Here is a 21,044-nt window from a genome sequence, read left to right on the forward strand (position 1 = left end):
GTCATCTGTATCTCTTGACCTTGGCTGCGTGTCCTGTTTTACACATCTTTCTCTCTGTCCAGCCTGAATCTGCTCAGCTTGTATCTTGCTCAGAGGCCTGAGGCCTGCTGTAATTTTCCAAAACCTAATTATGATGTTTCTACAGTGTCCATGCTGTACTACATTTCCATAGGTTAGTCACACTTGGCTCTGTCAGGTCCCATAGGTGCTCTTGCAGTTCCATAGGGTCATTCAAGAATAAGCATCTGCAAGCTCTGCTCTGAATCTCTTGGGCCTTGCGGTTTCTGCATTTAGCTAATGGCAAAAATAATAAAAGCAATGACAGTTGGTATATGTATCTGTCCTCCAACTATAGAACTGTACACTGTTGTTCTTCATGTATTCGAGTGAGTGTTTGTGTCCCAAAGTGCAGATGGCACGTGTGCTTCATGTCTGACGCTGCTATGTCGTGGTGTCTCTAACGACGTCAGCAACAAGGCTTCTTGGTGTTTAGTCCAAGCTGTCCATACAGGTGTCTCTGATCATGCCCTGCAGATCTTAATTCACGCATGGATAGATCTGTATGTCTGTCCCTTGGTCGGTATTGCTGGCTGAGGAGATACCTCTCACCGTACTTATCAATCATGGGTACATCAGGAATTTGTCCGAAATAGAATGGTGGTTGGTGGAGTGTGATGATGTTGGTGTATCGCCATCTTTGATGGTGGTCGGTGTAGTGTGATGATGTCATTGGTTTACCATAACCTTCGATTGTGTTCAGTGCAGTGTGATGATGTCATTGGTTTATCAAGACCTTTGATGGTTTTTCGGTGCAGTGTTATGATGCCATTGGTTTACCATATCCTTCAATGGTGTTCGGTGCAGTGTGATGATGTCATTGGTGTATCACCATCTTCGCTGGTGGTCGGTGCAGTGTGATGATGTTGTTGGTGTATCACGATCTTCGCTGGTGGTCGGTGCAGTGTGATGATGTTGGTGTATCACGATCTTCGATGCTGTTTGGTTGCAGTGCAATGTTGTCTTATGTATTCCTTTCCCATTGGTCTTTTGCAGATGGTCTCTTTGTGACAGACTATTTCACCCGGACTCCCCGTAAATTGAACCCATTCCGATCCTTCGGCAGCGTAGAACTCTTCCACTTCAACATCCCCGAGGACACTGTAATCGCCGTGTGGAACCTCATCACCTTCAAGGAACAAGGGGGGACCTTTGGAGACCAATGTCCTGATCGAAGCATCACCGTGTGAGTACACTGGCCCTCAGAAAGTCAAGAGGGTGGCAACCAGAAGGAGTGGGGATGGCAGGGAGGGGGAGTAGGAGAAACGCAGATGGATAAGGAGCTGAAAGAGGGAGGAGAGCAGGTTGCAAGGAGCAAAGGAGGACAATAAGCAAATGTGAATTACACAGTGAGGAGAAAGAGGAAGATGAGGGTGTAAAGATGGACAAGGAGCGAGTGTCATGTTTAAGGACAGGAGCAAGAGTAAGGTAAGGCGTAAAGATGGACACGGAGCAAAGATGAAGGAGAGGAGACAGGGGAGCTGGGGGACCCTTCGGACATCATTGGCCCTCTGTTAGTCAAGCGATTGTAAACTAGAAAGAGAGAATATGACAGAGATGGGGAGCAAGAGGAGTGCTGCCTTAATAGAGAATACAATAGCATGAAGGGGCGAGAGTAAGGTCAAAGAAAACAGACACACTTAGCGAGAGAGGAAGGAAAGAATGAGGCTGGCAGAAGTGCAGAGGGTTAAGCGGTGATGACGAGAGGGTGGATAGAGGAGGGATAGCAGCAAGAGGGAGGACAGAGGAGAGATAGCAGCAAGAGGGAGGACAGATGAGAGATGGCAGCAAGAGGCAGAACAGAGAAGAGATAGCAGCAAGAGGGAGTACAGAGGAGAGATAGCAGCAAGAGGGAGGACAGATGAGAGATGGCAGCAAGAGGCAGAGCAGAGGAGAGAAAGTAACAAAAGGGAGAACAGAGCAGAGATAGCAGCAAGAGGGAGGACAGATGAGAGATGGCAGCAAGAGGCAGAGCAGAGGAGAGAAAGTAACAAAAGGGAGAACAGAGGAGAGATAGAAGCAAGAGAGAGACCAGAGGAGAGATAGCAGCAAGAGGCAGAACAGAGAAGAGATAGCAGCAAGAGGGAGTACAGAGGAGAGATAGCAGCAAGAGGGAGTACAGAGGAGAGATAGCAGCAAGAGGGAGGACAGATGAGAGATGGCAGCAAGAGGCAGAACAGAGAAGAGATAGCAGCAAGAGGGAGTACAGAGGAGAGATAGCAGCAAGAGGGAGGACAGATGAGAGATGGCAGCAAGAGGCAGAGCAGAGGAGAGAAAGTAACAAAAGGGAGAACAGAGGAGAGATAGAAGCAAGAGAGAGACCAGAGGAGAGATAGCAGCAAGAGGGAGAACAGAGGGATAACCTAGGAAGGAGAGATGCACAAAAATGTCCTGGCTGTCTCCTCTCACGAGGGTCATGTGATCTGTCTTTACTTCCCATGTATTTGCAGTTTGATACCATTTCCTAACACTTCTCTACTTTCATGGGTTTTTGTGCACTCTTTCCTTTTCCCAGCCAATAAATTCTCTAGCCCTCACAAAACACCCAGTTTAAAGATGTTTGGTTCCGATTTTCTTCCTAATTTACTGTCCCAACATTGCACCAATGTTTCCCCAATTCAAAAAGATCTATGCAGGTCTCTCTGACCCAGAAAACACATAAGAGGACCCTGCTCAGAGACTTTTTTGAGTAGCACAATATCCAATCCTTACTTAATCTGTCCGAAAGGCCATTCACGGGTTGCCTTAACGTTTTCCTGGACATTGGCAGTTAGCGTTTTACTTAAGTTATTGTTGGTGGTTCTGATTACTAGAACTCTCCCGGATATCTGGTCCTCATATTTTAGAAAGGGAGTCTTTCTGACCCGTGTTGCTACAGGCCAATTGTGTTGAGTGACAAGTCTTAACAATGACTTTGTAGGGTTTTGGTAGAAAGGTGTAGGGACTTGGTATTATCCTGCATCCTAATGGAACCTTTGGTCAGAGTATTGATTGACAAGGGAGTGTTAAGGGTTAGAATGTTTATGTGTGACTGGGGTTCTATGTGGTCAGTTGGGAGAAGTAAGCCTACCTGGGAGGATGCAGGTGTATGTTGCCCTGAACCCAGATGTACCTGACATTATATGACCATCATAATGTACTGGAACTAAATAAAGAAGTTACTGAACTTCACCTGAGGTCATGGTCATCTGTGGGGAACAAGGAGTTCTACATTGGCGACGAGGATGCTGGCTGTGCTGGGGGGACAGCATTGAAGATGGCACATACACCTCCCCCCAACCCAAGAAGAAGACCTCCCAGGTAGGGCGAGCGCTTAAAACTGTAGGCGCAGAAGGGCCCAGCGCATGGAGCTCAGGGGCAGAAAGTAAGGGGCTGCGCCAGAGCCAGGGGCCATCTGGCCTGTCACTAGAAGGACAGGTCAGGGAAAGAGGAAAGCAAGAGACTGAGGAGGGGTTGAGGGCCCAGAGACTGATTGCTTAAGGGGTCTGGGACCACTAGCTGCAGCATGGAGGGCTTGGTGCCAATGGCAGTAGCAATTTGAAGAGGCCTGGGGTCTAGTTACGCCTGGAAATTATGAGGAAGCCATGCTGGGCAGCTGAGGGATATAGCCAAGGCAGTAGCAACAGGAGAGGCTTGGAGCCTAAGCTGCGCCTGGAAATTAAGCAATGAGGAGGCATGCTGTGCAACTGAGGACTATAAGCCCAAGGCAGTAGCAACAGGAGAGGCTTGGAGCCTAAGCTGCGCCGGGAAAAGAAACAATGAGGAGTGATGTTGTACAGCTTGAGGCCTGGAGTTGGGGCAGCAGCAATAGAAGAGGTTGGGAACCTAAGCTGCGCCTATATGTTAAATAGAAGATTGGTGGCGAAGGTGAAAAGCGCCTGGAGCAGAGGAGGGTCCAGGGGGGCCATTCCAGCATTTGAGGGGGCTTGGAGCCCATACCTGCACCTAAGAGACTTGTAGCCCGTGGCTGCACCTTAGGGGCTTATAGCCCATGTGCAGAGATGAAAGAATATTGCCCAAGACAACATGTGTAGTGCCTGGAGGGGCAAGGGCCCATTTGCAGCAGCGCTAAGGAGGTGCATGTAGGAGCTATCACTTATATGAGGTGATGAGGATCTTTGAGGGCATGATGTCAGTAGTTCCTGAGGGGCTTGGAGCCTACTTAAGAACTGAGAGATGCGGTAGGAGGCAAAGGGAGTACAATTTTTATAGCAGGCGGCTGGCAGCAATGAAAAGCAGCATTATGAACATACCAGGAAAGGAACGCTTCGGGAGGTGATATTTACAAAAGGAAGTGTGGCAGATAGATTGGTAAATCCATTTCTGTTGCGGGCGGCTGCATTTCCGCCCGTTGGAATTTTTTTTCAAAAAGCTTAAGTTGTGAATGATCTTAATTGCCGGAATGAATAACAGAGGTACTTTTAAGTTAAGAGATGATGCTTTCACGAGCATAAGTAAAGGAAGCAATTTGGTCTTGCCTTCATTGAATTGGTTAAGTAGTTATAATTAGTTATTGATTCAGAATCTGTTGTCATGTGAGGCCTGAATGGCATTTGGACAGCGTGAGTGCATGAGAGCGTGAACCTGTATGTTGTCAGGTGTAGTTTCTTGTGGGATAGGTTGTCCTGTAAAAGGGGTACTTCATGGAAGTTGTTGAAGCTTAAGAGCAGAGAACAAAGTTTATAGTTTTTTAGATTGGATTTAGGTCTCAAGGGTGTTTGTAATTAGTCAACCAAGGGATTAAGTGATCAAAATGTGAGATTTTATTAAGTAGGTTAAAGTTGCATATTAGTAGAAAGAGATTGAGATATGCGTAGTAATAGTGTTTTCTGAAATGCTATTTGGTATTTATGTTGTAGGTACATTGGTATGAGAGTTATCTTGCAAGTGGTAGTTAGCATGTTTGATAGGTGTGCACGGATGGTGTGTAAAAGTCGTGGCCTCTGTTACCTCTGTCAACAAATACATGGTAATGTTATGATGCAAAGGCAAAAAATAGTGGTACGGTCATGTTTAACTAACACGCTTTTCCTTCCACAGATGGACATGTAATGAAATATAGGTTGCATTGACAACATTGCTAGAGTTTGGTATGTGGAATCTGAAGTATAGTTATGTGCACTAATGTTTTATTTCCACAGGTGGGACTTTTGTAATGCAGATGTATTAAGACCTTATTTAATGCTAAAGTTTAGAGTGCTAAGTGTCAAACAAAGTTTTTTGTTTGGTTGTTTGGTTTAGAAACCATTCAGAGTTTCATGATGATACAGCAAAGACTATAGTAGAGCCATTGATGTTGGTATGATGCTGGTGTGAATGAAGTGTGGTTTCCCTAATAGGAGCTGTATTGTATTTAGGAATACTTTCAACATGGGCAATTTAGGGGTAATGGTGTCACAAGAAGTGAAGTAGTTACCCGGGTATCTGGGATACTCAGTCTAGTTGGAGGTGGTGTGTATTTAGGTACATACCGGTTTGCATTGTTGGGTGTGAGGGAGATGTGTGTGTGTTCTTTTGTGGGACGATGAAGTCAAGTTTAGGAAGAGAGGTATGGGTGCCTCTATTTGTAAAAGTTTTAGTAAGGATGTTTGAGCAGTTGGGTGTCTTTTCCTCACTTGGTAGAAAGAGGAAGGGGCATTGATTGTAATTGTGTCCCACGGCTGTGTGGACTATTTTGGAATATGTAATGAGACTAGCAGAATGTTCTCAGTTAGGAGTGATGAGGCAAGTGCATTGAACGTGGGGTTGTTTGTGTGCGTGTTGTTATTAGCCATTATGGTTAAGTTATCTACTTGTGTTTTTATGTCCCTAAGGAAGGGAGATATGTAGGGATTTGGTATTATCCTGCATCCTAATGGAACCTTTGGTCAGAGTATTGATTGACAATGGAGTGTTAAGGGTTAGAATGTTTATGTGTGACTGGGGTTCTATGTGGTCAGTTGGGAGATGTAAGCCTACCTGGGAGGATGCAGGTGTATGTTGCCCTGAACCCAGATGTACCTGACATTATATGACCATCATAATGTACTGGAACTAAATAAAGAAGTTACTGAACTTCACCTGAGGTCATGGTCATCCGTGGGGAACAAGGAGTTCTACAAAAAGCTTCTGGTGTGGGTCAAAACCAATAAGATACTATTTGCTCACCAATGGGTTTCCTTGAGTATATGGGAACTGCTGAACAGGGACTTAACCAGTGTCTGACCATCGACTATTATTAGGGAGGCGAGAGGGGGTGCGCTCGAATTGACCTTCTCGATGGCATTCAACAAAGTGAATCAAGCCTTTCATGGTCAATTCTCTGCCACTTGGGATTTGCTCATGATTGATTGGCCATCATCATTCAGCTATAGAATAATACGGAGGCATTTGTAAACTTTTGGCAAGAAGAGGTGCGTACTGATTCTTTTAGAGTCGAGTCATGGCTCCTATATTCTTTAATGTTTATGTTGACAGTATGGAAAGACCTCTGTTATCTGAACTAGACTTTTCAGACTGCAAGATCTCCTGCATAGCTTATTCGGACAATGCCATTTTAATGGGTAAAACCCCAAAAGCGCTGCACCACTTAGTGAACCATTATCCTGATTTTATGGAATCACTGGCGATTAAAGTCTATAGCTTTAAATGTGTATTTATAGCATATGTTAGAAATGCAAAGATTAGTCCATCCATCCTTTTGGGTAAGGATACACTCAAAAGTGTTAGGTCCTTTCACTATCTAGGAATTTTTGGGTAAGGAGAAACATAGAGGTCTTATGTCCTTTCACTATCTAGGAATTGAATGGCTTGAAAAGAATGGTTGTCTGGCTCATGCAACTATAGTAACATCTCTGATGAAGCAATCCAATACAGGAATACTTTATTTTTCCACCATGAATGGTGGTGGGGTGGTGCTTCCCACTTAAGAGGTCTATCCGGCAAAGATGTGTTGGGACTGTGTGCTTTGCTGCTCAATTGTGAGGCACCCGTATGTACAACAAAGGCAAGTAAGTGTAAGTTCCTGCAATTCTTGCCGGGTGTCTCACCGGCAACCACCTCAAACTGGCCAGAATCCATGAGCTGACCGACCAAGGATGAGACTCATCTCATGATCACTGTCATTTTCGAATAACAATAAGGCAAAAGCTATACTTAGTGACTTATTCAACTCGGAGAAAAGAAAGTTCTAGGACGATTAATTCTATTATTGCATTGTGTGAACTGGGTTTTGTGCATTTGACTAATGGTCCATTGCCACTGGCATTCAATTAAAAGAATGTGATTCTTTAATCATTATTAAAGATTACAACAGATAATTGTTCTCAATTGACGGCTGTTTATGCACATGCAGTTTAGTAATGAATTTAATCTTTCTTGTATATCTTACATCAGGCCAAGGAAGCTATAGATCAGGTTTTGCTTTTATCAGTGTCCTGGAATTCACATTATTACTCCAAATGAGGCTGCACAAATATTTATGCAGAAATATTAATGCAGACACCAATATGCATGTTATCTTCTTGTGTCCATAGCACCAGCTTTCTTGTGGGAAATATTTGCAACCTGTGTGGAAATTCCTGGGATTCAGGCGACGCAGTGCCCTCATGTTGCCCATGATTTTAGAGTCTGTCTAGGGCTTTAGCATGTTATTGCTGCATTTCTGAAGATTAGAGGCTAATTATTTTACTTAGTAATGAATCCATGCAGAGAACAATCTTAGGCCCATGCCAAGCCCCCACCCTACTTGAATTCAGTCCTCATCCACAGTTCCATCTTTTCTTGATGTCTCCTGTTCTTCCTGGAACATCCATCTCAACCTCGCATCAAGAGGCTCAATGTCCATCTTCTGACACCATCGCTCTCTCGGTGGGGTCTGAATCAAGTTCTGGAGTCATGTATTGACATTGTTGACAAATTCCATACTAGAGGGAGCCAGACCACATTAAAGAGGAGGATCTTCTTCCTTATCTAGTAACAGGTTTGGATGAGCTCTGAGGCATAGAGGAGACGGACGGCGAGTAGGTCCTGTATGAGCCTGAAATCTGCTAACACCCTGACTGATGGCAAAGCTCTACATGGAACTGACTCAACCACATCCCTCGTTACCTGATCATGGCTAAGAAGTAGTGCTCTCTCTCCTTGACCAGTTGGGTCACCAGTGATCAACAGCCCCATCTCCCAGGACTTCCTGGACTCTGAGCGCACCAGAGAAAGAGGCCTGTGGCTGGCAACGATCAAGAAACAAAGGTGCAGTGCAAACAAGACCAAAGTAAATGCTGGTACTCAGAGGACTGTGTCTGCCACCAGAGCCGCATCACCAACAAACCGGACTCTATATCCCAACCAGGCCCCTGCTGTTCAGCTCTTCTTCATCTTGCATGCATTGTGTGGTAGGTCAAGAGAAGGAGATGGTCCAATGGTGACATTTCAAATGTGTTTCTTTATTCAAATCAATTCTATCCCTATACTATGTGTTTTCCCTACCTAACACAAAACGAACTACGGTGCTCGTCATCAATAGTGTAGTCAAAAGCAAGTGCCCGTTCTCCATCCAAAACTAGTCTATGCTGACAATACCACTAAGCAAAACAAAAAAAAACGAATACAGGGGAATTACCCCCTTCTCCTGGATAGGCTTTGTCAGCTTCAATAGCTTAATAGTTTGTGGTAATTTCCTAAACCAGTTCCTTCAATTCTGTCGGGTACTCTTCCACTTCTGGCATGTCCCCTTTTTCCTTGGTTTCTCAACTTAGGGCTTTTACCCCTATCGTCAATGGTAATATGAAGTGTCTCTGTAATTTGCAGTGTCTTTATATCACTTTCTCTATTGGATTTTTATGATCTGTTTTCTTCACTCATCTTGGTACTGGGCCAAGTTGTCAAGTATGTTTAACCCAGTAGTTATCTTCACTCTTCTTAGTACTGGGATGAGTATGATGGGCCCAGTAGTTGTCTGAACTCTTCTTCATACTGGGACGAGTATGATTAGCCCAGTCGTTATCTGAACTCTTCTTAGTGCTGGGACAAGTATGATTAGCCCAGTCATTATCTGTACTCTTCTAAGTGATGGGACGAGTATGATTAACGCAGTGATTATCTTCACTATTCTTAGTACTGGGACAAGTATAATTGACCCAATGATTATCTGAATTCTTCTCAGTACTGGAACGGGTATTAATGGCCTGGTGTTTATCTTCACTCTTCTTAATGCTGGGAGAAGTATGATTGGCCCAGTGTTTATCTTCACCCTTCTTACTACTGACACAAGTAGGATTACTACACTTGTCACATTCGTCTTGGTAACTATGACCTCTTGAGTTATTGCAAATATAGTGTTCACCCTTCTCCCCGGGTCTCCCGCTCTCCCCAATACCTCCTTTTGAATGAGGCTGCATTACCGGGTCAAAAGTCACCCCTCCTTCCTCGTGTGTGCTCTCATGGCCCTGCGGAGAAAATCCTTCAGTGTTCTCGGTGTAGTTTTAAGACCGTACAGTTCACCTATCCTGCTTCTTCTGGCCTCTAGCATGCGCAGCACGACTTCTTGCCCTTCTGTGCTTTCTTCTCTTGTCCGTTGGCGCAATCCTCTCGACTGAGAATCCCCTGGGTTTCAGCAGCTTCTTCTTCCTTGTATGTTTGAAACTCCTGGGCATCAGGTGGTCCGGGCGTTAGTCCTTCTTCCCTTTTGACTTGCAGTAGCTGAATCCCCCTCTGCGTAGGACCATAGTCCTTTCTTCCTTTCTCTATAGCACTCTCCATCACTCGCTCGTTCTTCTTCTTCTCAGTATGGTTGGCTTCCAACCATTTATCAATCTTTATGTCTTATTTACTCTTCTTCTTCTCAGTATTTTTGGCTTGGATTCAAGGTGTGTGTTGTGATCAACATTACAATAGCAAACAGTTGTTTGCTCAGGGTGATTTGTCTGAGGCTCTGATGGTGTGAGGGACTCATATAAAAGGGTTTTAGGGGGTTCCTTGATGGAACGGGAGTCCTTGTTCCCAAGAGGGGTATCTCTGTGTGAGGTCTCGCTTGCTGCCACCCCTAGGGGGAATATCGCACAGCGGGCTTATCTCCTTAGCCTCTCAAGGAAGGGACGAGATCCCATGGTTCATCACAATCACCAGTGGCTCCACAGCATATCGTTTAGCGGCCACTGCTGCGTCACTGGAACACATGAACCGCCACCAGCAACATCTGTGCTTTGTCAGAACTGAAAGGGTTCCTGGGAGCAGTTGGCAATATTCTCTGCACTGTTCGATTCACCTCTGAAATGGTATATTAGCAGTCCTAACATGAAATCCTGTACCTAACATTAGCCATATATTTACCATTTGGGACCATTTGGGGCATCAAGACCAGTAAACATCAAGACCAATATCCAGCACAGCCAACACCGAGACAGTCAATGATGAAGTACTCATTGTAAAATCAACTGCTAATTAACATGGTGAGATCTAAAGATTGCTCCTCTCTTAGACCTGAGACCTTCTGATCCAGATTCACTTACTTGGAACCTGCATGGAAATCTTGGTTACCTTTTACGAGATATAAGTTATACTTTTGTAGACCTCTTTGTTTGGATTTTCATCTGTTCACAGGGAATAAGGTTTTGTTCTGTATTATTTACTCCGCTCCCATGATTGTAAATAGACTTGATTATTGTCTGTTTGCCTAGGATGGTAGCCCCACACTTTAAACATGAGATAGAAATCTCTTCCTAACATTTACTGCACTGTCCCCTTCCCACCTCCCACTCCGCAATTTTGCTCTTCCCGATTCCCCTGCACTTGCACGATCTGACTGACACTCGGCCTAGTAGGATCGCTGTCTCTGTCTTCCCTCTGTTCCCCCTTCCTTGCCGCGTCGCACCTTGAAACGATTGTGTATAGGCGCGTTATAAATGCCATATCATATCATATCATAACACACCCTAAACCAAATGTCCTGCTGACTTCAATTGAACCATCATCAGAATCCCCATTGAACCTCCAATAGCTAGGGGAATCCCCTTCAACTCCTCACTCATTGTAGGGCTTGTTCCTCTTGGTTATGCTGTCGCCTGTGTATCCTTTGCTGTTCTCTGGGCCCTACAGCTTCGTCTACTCTATGCAGTCCCTTGGCTCTTGCATTCCTATACACCTGCATGATTTGTTGTTTGACATCACTCTTAACATGGAGGGGTACAACAACATATAGGACTTTTGTTACGTCTTGCCTGATAAGACTGCTATCGATCCCTACAGTGCTTAATGGGGAGTGAAATAAATGAATTGAAGGCGCCTTCAAAGCAGCAAATAAGAAAACCGTTAACACTAGCGGTGCCACAGTCAGCCTCTCCCTGGAGGTAGGGGAACCACACGAGCGCAGCATAATCCGTCCCAGACCATCATCACTCTGCTGTTACTCGCAGCTTCCATATCACCACTGCAGCATTCTGTGCTGTAGCACCTTTTGGGCGTATGTATGCACAGAATGGAATTAACATAACAAATAATCTTGGACCCAAATGAACGGACCGCCTCAAAGAATATGGCAAAATACTACTTTATCATTAATTAAATAAAGTAGGGCAATCTGGCGAGCAACAGTTTGTAGTCCACACACTCACGATGATAGTTTGGTCACACAAATGCCTTATACCTCAAAGTGTGTCAGCTATGATGTCATTCTATGTGACAAATAATAAAACTATCGGAATTGGGGATTGGTTAGGGGAACATATCTCCTTATAGGGTTTATAAGTGTTAATCATTTCATTGGCTAATTCTCTTTAGTAAGCAATCCTCGAACTTCCCTCTGCGTATAATACAGATTATAACAGTATAACATTAGTGGATTGGCTCATGCAACATTGTATGATCATCGTTGCATAGGCCCTCATGATAGGTTGGCATCCTCTCCCAACCTTGGACACTCGGCTCACTAGCAGCATATAAGCAAAACGAAACTCAGGTGCCGGAGAACAACGTCAGATTACTGCCCACTTGCCCAATTAATTCTACCATCTCTCATCAGCCAAGCCTTCAGTGAAGGCCTCTGCTTTGTAGTTTACCTTGTGGACTGTTCTCTTCATTGGGACTTTTAAGGGAGTGTAGGTACACCATTGTCTTCATTTGGAGCTTAATGAATAGGCCTTGCTTTCAGTTCTGAATCACGTGATAGGAGACCACGATTCTGTCCATTTCGACCTTTTATTAAGTACTATTTAATTCAATTAAACTGGGTGTCATTACTCCTCTTGGCCTCTGGGGACTTGGTTGCTCTACCTCACGTAAGCTTTCTGCGTCTTTGATTGTCCAATACTTGGCGCTTGCAAATGTTTTCTTCTTTGCTTAATCTAAGAGAAATATGTCCTGAGTACACTGCTTATCCTCGGCAATGCCCCTTGTACTCTTCAGTAGTTTCTCGCTGTTCCATCCGTGATCTCTAGCCAGCAGCTATCCTTAGTTCATGCATAAATTTGTATGACCAGCCTCTGTCAGCTCTGCAGCTCTGGTCCCTCTGCTACGAGCTCTTTGCTTACTATTATTTAGAGCCGGTGCCCGTCTTTCCAACATGGCAGCTTCACCCGTGTTATGTTTTCTACTGCAGCAAGCTTCTATGTGACTCATCTACCTTGCTTTTCTGCGTATATACATTCACTACTTATCTGGTTACGTATCTTCTTTGTATGTATGGTGTCTTCTTGTACGTATGTTTATTCTTCTTTCTAAAGTTACATCTTCATTCTTATGTATTCTCATATATGGTGTCTTCTTGTTTCTGTGCATCATTGTATCTTCTCCTAATGACATCACTTTGCATCTATCAGATTTTCTTCACAACTCCTCGATATCAGTGGTGTCTGCAGTCCTCCTGCTACCACCTCAGTTCGAGGGTACATTCAGTACCGTTGTCCGAGTGCATATCGTCTCTCATACACTCGATGCGGTATTGGGATGATACCTGGTGTCATGCAGTGTCCTCTTGTTATTTATGCAGTATGACGGAAGTGAGGGGGTGGAATCTATCATCAGTGACGTACACGTCTGCTCCTTTACAATTCGATCCCTGAAGCGACCCCTCACCTCCTTCTCTGTGTTGCGTTCATGCTCCTGGTGTCCCCTAGTAGTTTGGATTCCCGGCTCAGTTCTGCATCTTCTGCCGCACTCTTCTTGACTCCTTGGCCAATGCTTTGTGGTCGCAGGCACTCTCCAGTCTTCCACTCCCATCCACCATTTGTTTCACTTATTTATCAGGAGTTTTTGGAATGCACTACAATCTGTTTCATGCCTTCTTCAGGTGCTGCGTGGATGTCCTTCCAAGGGACATTAAGCTCTTACTCCCCTTTTTTCTGGCTGGATAATGCACAGCCTATTGACATGTTCTTACAGTGTCAGCAGGGCACGTTTATAGCCAATTCAGGCAAAATCATATTCAAATAACTAAAGTATGCCAGGGAGGTACATACAGGGTACAAGGTCCTCAGAAGCACATGCATTGTTCTCGGAGGCTCCCGCAGGGTCCTCAGGGCCTCGTGCAAGGTCCTCAGAGGCTAACGCAGGTTCCTCAGAGGCTCACGCAAGGTCCTCAGAGGCGTATGCAGTGTCCTCAGAGGCTCACTTGGGGTCCTCTAGGTGAATGCAGGGTCCTCAGAGGTGCATGCAGGGTCCTCAGAGGCTCACGTAGGGTCCTCAGAGGCTCACACAGGATCCTCAGAGGCTCACGCAGGATCCTCAGAGGTGTGCGTAGGGTCCTCAGAGGCTCACACAGGGTCCTCAGAGGCTCACACAGGATCCTCAGAGGTGCACGCAGGGTCCTCAGAGGTGCTCACGCAAGGTACTCAAGGGCACTCACTGTCGAAAGAGTCACACGCAGGGTACTCAGAGGTGCAGGCAGGTTCACATCTGTACAGCTCAGCCTGGCCATGCAGCCAAAGCTATGTGCAGTTTTGCACTAGTCCATCCCCTGCAAATCTCTTGTGTTACATGCCTTGCAGTCCCCACCCATTTTAAGACTTAGAATTTGTTTAATGTCAAGTTTCTGATTAGGAGGTGGTAGCTGTGTTTCTTCTTCTTGGAACATGAGAGAATGAGGCTCTTGTTTCTTTGGCAAACCACAAGCTCTGGCCTGGAGGGCGGATCCCATCCTGTGCTTCTCTCATTTCATAGGTTTCAGGAAATTATTCTCCTCTGCTGTTGTCTTTCTACATCTTTGGGGGACAAAGGACAATGATCTTTGGCTAGGGTTGCCTGATGACTCCATGTCATGAGGAACGCTGTACTCCTGTTCTTTGCTTTTACCTTAGCTTTACTTCAGTCCATTGTATTCAATTTAAGTAGCTCAACAGACAATTGATTTAGAAGGGAAAGGCCAGGACTGGACATGGTTTCTCTCCTGACATGGAGTCATCTGGCGACCCTATCTTTTCTGAAAGTAAGTGGGCCCTACTGATTTGGAGAGATTTAGTTCTTTTAGAAAATGGGACTGCACATCTGGGGCTGTTGGGGCCAGAAAGATTCTAGGGTGTCTTTGAGTAGAAGGATGAGTGAGAAGCATGGAGGTTTCCAGGGCTGGGGTGCAGTGGGGTCCATTGTCTGACATCCGCAGGACAGCCATCCCTGCACACCTTGCTGTGCACCAGTCTCCTCCCTACGCGCAGGACACGTTCCATGGGAGGTTTCGTTCCAGTGCTCTTCAGGTTCCTGCAAAATAGATTTGTCACTACCAGCACACTTCAATGGTTTGGCCCTTTTTTCACGTTGGTCTGCCCAAAGATAGGGTTCCTTTCGTATTTCTCAAGGACTGAGACGAGGAAGAGGAAAGTGGATGTGATTCCTGGATTACTCACTGCCAGTTATTATCATTCCTAGTCTGCCACTTCCTCGTCACAGTCCTTGCTTCTTACCTTCCTTTCCTTGGAGGATGGCTGGCACTGGCCTGGTGGGGAGCTTGCTTACCTCTCAGGAGTTTTTTGGGATACCCGTCCCTTTTTTTGTATCCCTACTCTAGAGTGTGTGGACATAACTCCAGAACATCTATGTCATTAGCAAGGCAGGGTTAACTGTTCTTAGGTTGGCATTACTCTCAATGTGTAGGCTCATGCAGGGTCCTCAGAGACAAACATAGTCCATGATCCAGAAGACTGGTAGTAGGAGTGATGAAAATTACACACATTACATACATGTTTGCACCCCCCCTGTGCTTGTCATATTATCTAAGATTAGAAACTATTCTATTGGAAGGCGGAGCGCTGCGCGAGCGCGCAAGGTAGAGTGCAGTCTTCTGCAGTTTGCTGAAGACAGCTGTGACTGATAAGACCTGATAAGAATCGCTACGTAAGTGAAGCAGTTTGCTGGAAAGTGAAACATTACTAGCATGCCCATGACTTATGACTTAACAAGTTAGATGTTCAACGCTTGCCGCTATGGAGTGCAAAGAGAGTGTCATGGAAAGCTCTAATTTGCCTTGTCCACATACCAAAGATAGTGATTCTACCCCTAAGCCGTGCGAGACAAACAATCGAATCGGCCGCACTTGGAGGCGATTTCATATGGTAAGATAACCTTGAAACCAAAAAATCAATAATAATCAGGTTTTGCTAAACCCCTGTTTGCAGCCGGTCCCCGACCAGATAGAAACAAAGGAAATTGCGGATGCAGAAATTGTATATCATTGTCGACCAGAGAACGATCTGTTTCAAAGTATAACTAACCACCGAGAAACAAATCTGCAACACCACCACTGGAGCTTGAGTTGGAACAATTGCCAAACGTACTCTATAAATCCCAGAACAATGAACAACAATCTACGTTATCGTCGTTGCCATCGCTCTTCTCTCCGACTACTCCATACCCGAGGCCCATGCCGCCGCTGCGTGCAACAACAATCTTAGCCTTGAATAACGTGCTGAACTCATTAGTAAGGCTATACGAAAACATAAACTCCAATCTAAATGGACAAAAAAACAATGCTTGCCTCACCAAATTGTAAAATGTACTTCCTTGAGGATCACATAATGGCTTCCAAAACTGCCCTAAACCATATGAGAAGTGCTGTCTTCAATTATCCTCAGAACCCTTGCCAATTATCTCTCCAAGTACTAATCCTGTGACACAAAATCATCAGGACAGAGTGGACAGCTCATCAAAATCAAGTTAAAATGTCCAACTAGTCCACACATTAGAACAAGTAATTGTGCAGGACCAGGAATTAAGGGCAGAGGTATCTGAAGTAGATACCTTAAACTATTCAATTTTCTACCAAAGAAAGAAAAAAAGGTGAGAAATACGACAAGTCTAAAGATGAAGAAATCTACAAAATAAACAGTTGTCACTAACAACGGTGGCTTCCAAAAATGTTTACGCTATCTAAATCTGCCACCAATGGAGGTGGATCAATCTGAGTTCAGAGTGGGGCCATCTTTTACATATTTAAGCTTCACCTTGAGTGGGGGTGTAATAATATGCATTTGATTAACACCCTGAAACAAAAGACGCTAAGATTATCTTCCCAAGTCAGTATAATTGATGCTAAATTTGGTCGCATTTTGATCCTCCCAGTGTTAAAATTCTATAAAACAAAGGTGGGCCTAAAACTCTCCTATGGAACAGAGACAGTATTATCAAACAATAGGATTCCGCGATCACAGCTAGAGGGATTATTTTAGAAATGTGTTTTACAATTACCCTCTAGAGTTCCGATCCTGATCATTCGATACAAACTGGGTTTTCTTAATAAGTGGGACGAATTTTGTCATGCCATTTTGAGATCCATAGAGGCTATTCAAGAGATGATGAAGTCTAATTTATATAATCTAAAATCAAACCTTTGGAGAGGAGGTTGGATAATCACAATCAGTGAATGTAAGAATTATAAATTATTCTCCTATGTGACCTCCAAGGAAAAGCCAATACATTTGGTTCCGGAATATCTTATAAAATTTCCCAATGCACGATGGAGATCGCAATTCCTCAGGATGTGTTTCAATCTATTCCCTACAAACGAAATATTAGGTGCAGATAACAAAGTTGAGAGACATTTCAGAACTTGTCGGTTATGTAATGCTCCAAATAAAATGCAAACTTTATATCACTTATTCAGGGAATGTTATACATCGCGAAACCTTAGACTTCCACTCTTTGGGCCGCTTCTAAGTGACCACAGAGTAAACACCCCCTGAGGACCTGTGGGATACAATACTCTCAGGTCCTCAGGTTTCATAGCCTTAGATGTTTAAATCTAGTGTTTCCTAAATAAACTTTAAGATGCTTAATGTCTTGTAAAGCTTTTAGATGTTATGATGAGCTGCTTGGCATCTTAAGAATATATATTGGAATCAATTTGCCACCTATTTACTGTAACTTAGAGATAATTTTTTACTGTGAGGTAGTTGAACTACTTTTTCTGTTTCATCTTCAGCCTTTCTCTTATTTTATTTATTTATTGGTCGCTTGTTAGGCGCTGATACAATTAGCAAAAACTGTTTCAAAGCGCCCACAGGGCAACAGGGTGAGGACAGGGGAAGGTAGACAATGAATTACAACAAAGATAAATCATTGAATTAATAGTACTACAAATAATGAGAATAGCAGGGAGGGGAGACAAACCTACTATGCCTTCTGAGTGCTCAGAACGTGTAAGTGCAGGATGGAGGGGGGTAAGGGATAGGTGCTGTGGTGCTCATGGAGAAGCGCTCGGGGTGAAGTGCATGAGAAGAGAAGAACGCAAGTGAAACCTCCCGTGCAGTAAAAAAAAGACAGCGACTGGGATGAGAGATGTGGGGGGTCAGGGCCCCGAGGACACAGAAGGGCCCTGCACATCAGTCACGCTACTGTATAATTAGCGGGGAAGAGAGGAAGAGAACGAAATGTAAAGAGAAAGGTCTTGAGGCTTTTCCGGAACTTAAGGAGGTCCTGCTCAAGACTCAGGGGGAGACGGAGGCTGTTCCACGTCATATTAATGCATGATGAAGATAAATTACTCTGTTTTAAATAATATATATATATATATATATATATATATATATATATATATATATATATATATATATATATACATTTATTTGTTCCAAGGATTGTGAAAGGTTTACACGATGGACCAAAATACAACGAATAAAAAAACATTAAAAACGATGGAAAGGAAGGTATGTTTTCCTGTCACCTGGTATGTTAGCCTCCAGGCATCACCACCCTGGCTCCATGTTTATGCCTTTCTGGCCTGCACACGTGGAATGACGTCTAACATGGAGTATGGCGGATTTGATGTGTTTATGTCTGCAGCTGAATCAAAAAGTCACTGCGGCATGCATGGGTTTCAAGAAATGAAAACCACTTTCTTGCTTAGTAAGATCATTCATAAAATCGTAGAAGATTTCACTTTATTTCTTCCCCTGGGTTCAACAACTAAATGCAGTGGCATCTGGTGGGTTTTGGGTGAGTGGGGGGTCGGGCTAATATTTTCCTTGAATTGGCAAGAGCCACTGAGTGTTTTACAAAGACATTGGGCCTCATTACGAGTCCGGCGGTAACCGCGGCGGTAACACCGCCTGGTTACCGCCGGACTCGTATTACCATTCCGCCTCCGTGATTCCCGGAATTACCGGGGCATTACAACCCCGGTTTTCCGGGAATCACGGAGGCGGAATGGTGTAAATCCCCATTCCCATTGAGTCCTATGGGACTCAATGGGAATCGGGATTATGGAAACACCGGCAGCATCTCGTAATGCTGCCGGTGTTTCCTCGTCCGCCTGCATGCGGGAGGTGTTAAACCCGCCAGGTCAGACCTGGCGGGAACATCACCTCCCGCCTGCAGGGGTCGGGATCAGGCGGTCCGGAAACAACGGTGGCGGTGGGTTTACCGCCACCATTATTTCCGGACCGCCAGGGTCGTAATGAGGCCCATTTTCATAATATCTCTGCCCACAATATATGCCAGCACTGCCAATGCAAAGCAATTGGTCATGATGCCTTTGCCCACAACATAAACCGGCACTGCCACAGTAAAACACACACTCATAATCCTTCTGCCCACAGTTTATACCAGCACTCACAGTTAAGAGCACATGCTCAAGAGAGCTCTACCCATATTATATAGCAAACAGAAATGTATTGTCCACGGCTTGTAATTCATAACCACATTTTACAATTAATCAAACTTTAGTTAATTAAATTCACACAAAACTAGCAAATAACAGATAGGCAAAGTAGGAAACTAGCCTATTATCACCAGAAATCCTTGTCGTACATAACACCTCCGTGTCTGCTTGAAATGCAGATAGACGAGCAATAGAAACATATATACAGAAAGGTCCTAACATGATTTTGGCCCTTGTAAACTGGAAATCGTTTTCTCATCGCCACATATTTTAGAAAGGCGGTCATTACAAGTTTCCCGATATCCCACCGGTAATCGTGGTAATTATCACGTGCTAGGTATACGGATGGTCAGCCATTATTACTGAGAACCTGATGTGCTCCGGTTAAAATTCGAGGGACCGGCTCGGATCCATTGGGCCTGGCATACAATAACCCGTTCATTATGACAATGTTCAGACAGTGCTTGCCAATGCACGCCTACGCTGTCTCCCTGTCAGGCTCAATTAGCAATAATGATGTTCCTTACCTTGGCTGTGCCAAGCAAAGATGGCAGCTTCGCGTCTCTGCTCCTCTATGTTACAAGACCCGCTCATATGTCCAAAGCTCCCCAACCGTGTAGGCGCAGAAAAACTATTTGTTTGTTTGCTCTATGATTCCTCCAGTTATGGGGCATTAAATAATATTGGGATGGCCTCATTTATTTGTTTATAGTACTCGCATTATGTAGGCCAGCATTGCCACTGTAAAAGCCTTTCATTTTTGCCACTGTAAAAATCGTTGCCAAATATATGGCAACATTGTCACTGTAAAACACTTTCATGAAGATTGTACCCACAAGAGTTGTCGGCATTGGGACTGTAAGAAATCTTTATGATGCTTGCACCCGCCATATATGTAATTCTTTTCACAATAAAACACTTTCATTAAATATGTGTTCACAATACATGGGGGCTGGTAACAATCACACCCCTCAGCGATCATGGCTATTAATGCTAATTGCAACCCGGGCATTCGTCAGCCGGGGTGATAAGATTTTTTATAGATCTTTTGCTGTTGTTTTGAAGTAGAGCATGCATTGCCCATAATCCAGTAATATGGAGGAGCGACTGAAAGGTTTGGAATTAATCTTAACCTCTGGCATTGCTCTGGGCAACCCTCCAGCCCATCTTTCTTCACCCGCCAAGCCAGTATAGCAACTGGTAAGACCCTATGCAAATCAGCCTCGACCCCACCCCAAAAGGGGCTTGAACTGCTTGGCCACATCCCATCTGCACAAAACATCAGGCTGACATGTTTCAGCCTCAATGGGCTTCATCAGTGAGGTGTAGGTTGGGTTGCTAGGTCCAGCAGGCTCTGGACCCAAGTCAGGGCATTCCCGTCTGAATGGGTGACTGCTGCAAAACAAAAGGGATTATGGCTGGAAGGTTTAGAATTAATCTTAACATCTGGCATTGCTCTGGGCAACCCTCCAGGCCATCGTTATTTAGCCTGTTAAGTAATTATAGAAAGTGGAGAGACCATATGCAAAGCAGGCCTGTTCCCATTCCAAAAGGGGAAGGTCACTCAAAACTGCTTGGTCACATCCCTTCTACACCAGACCGCAAGCAGCCCCAGACATGTTTCAGCCTCCTTGGGTGTCATCAGTGAGCAGTAGCTTTGATCTCTAGACCCAGCAGATTTGGCACCCACTTCTACAAATAGCCATCCCACTCTGGGTGACTAGAGCAAAACAAAAGAGGTGATGGCTGGAAGGTTTTTAATACATACCTTCGCCCCTGAAGCACTCTATTGTGCACCATCTTCTCAAAAAAGCTACAGCCGACCCCTTTTGCCCAGCTAACTTTCACCCAATTTCTATCACTCCCTTTCTGGACAAACTCCTAGAAAAGCTTGCCATCTCCCAGTTCAACCTTCACTCGGATTCTGCTG

The 21,044-nt window shown here is 44.6% G+C and overlaps 1 protein-coding gene across 1 annotated transcript in view; it reads left to right on the forward strand.

Annotated features, from left to right (window-relative positions):
• TMEM8B (transmembrane protein 8B) overlaps positions 1 to 21,044 on the forward strand; it is an 804,010-nt gene that overhangs the window by 404,480 nt on the left and 378,486 nt on the right. The window contains exon 2 of the mRNA XM_069626692.1: positions 1,054 to 1,243. Within this exon, the coding sequence (XP_069482793.1) occupies positions 1,054 to 1,243 (190 nt within the window). The remainder of the gene's footprint in view (positions 1 to 1,053; positions 1,244 to 21,044) is intronic.

Source organism: Ambystoma mexicanum, chromosome 6p (genome assembly GCF_040938575.1).
Source record: "Ambystoma mexicanum isolate Mex_15411 chromosome 6p, UKY_AmexF1_1, whole genome shotgun sequence".
NCBI lineage: Eukaryota > Metazoa > Chordata > Amphibia > Caudata > Ambystomatidae > Ambystoma > Ambystoma mexicanum.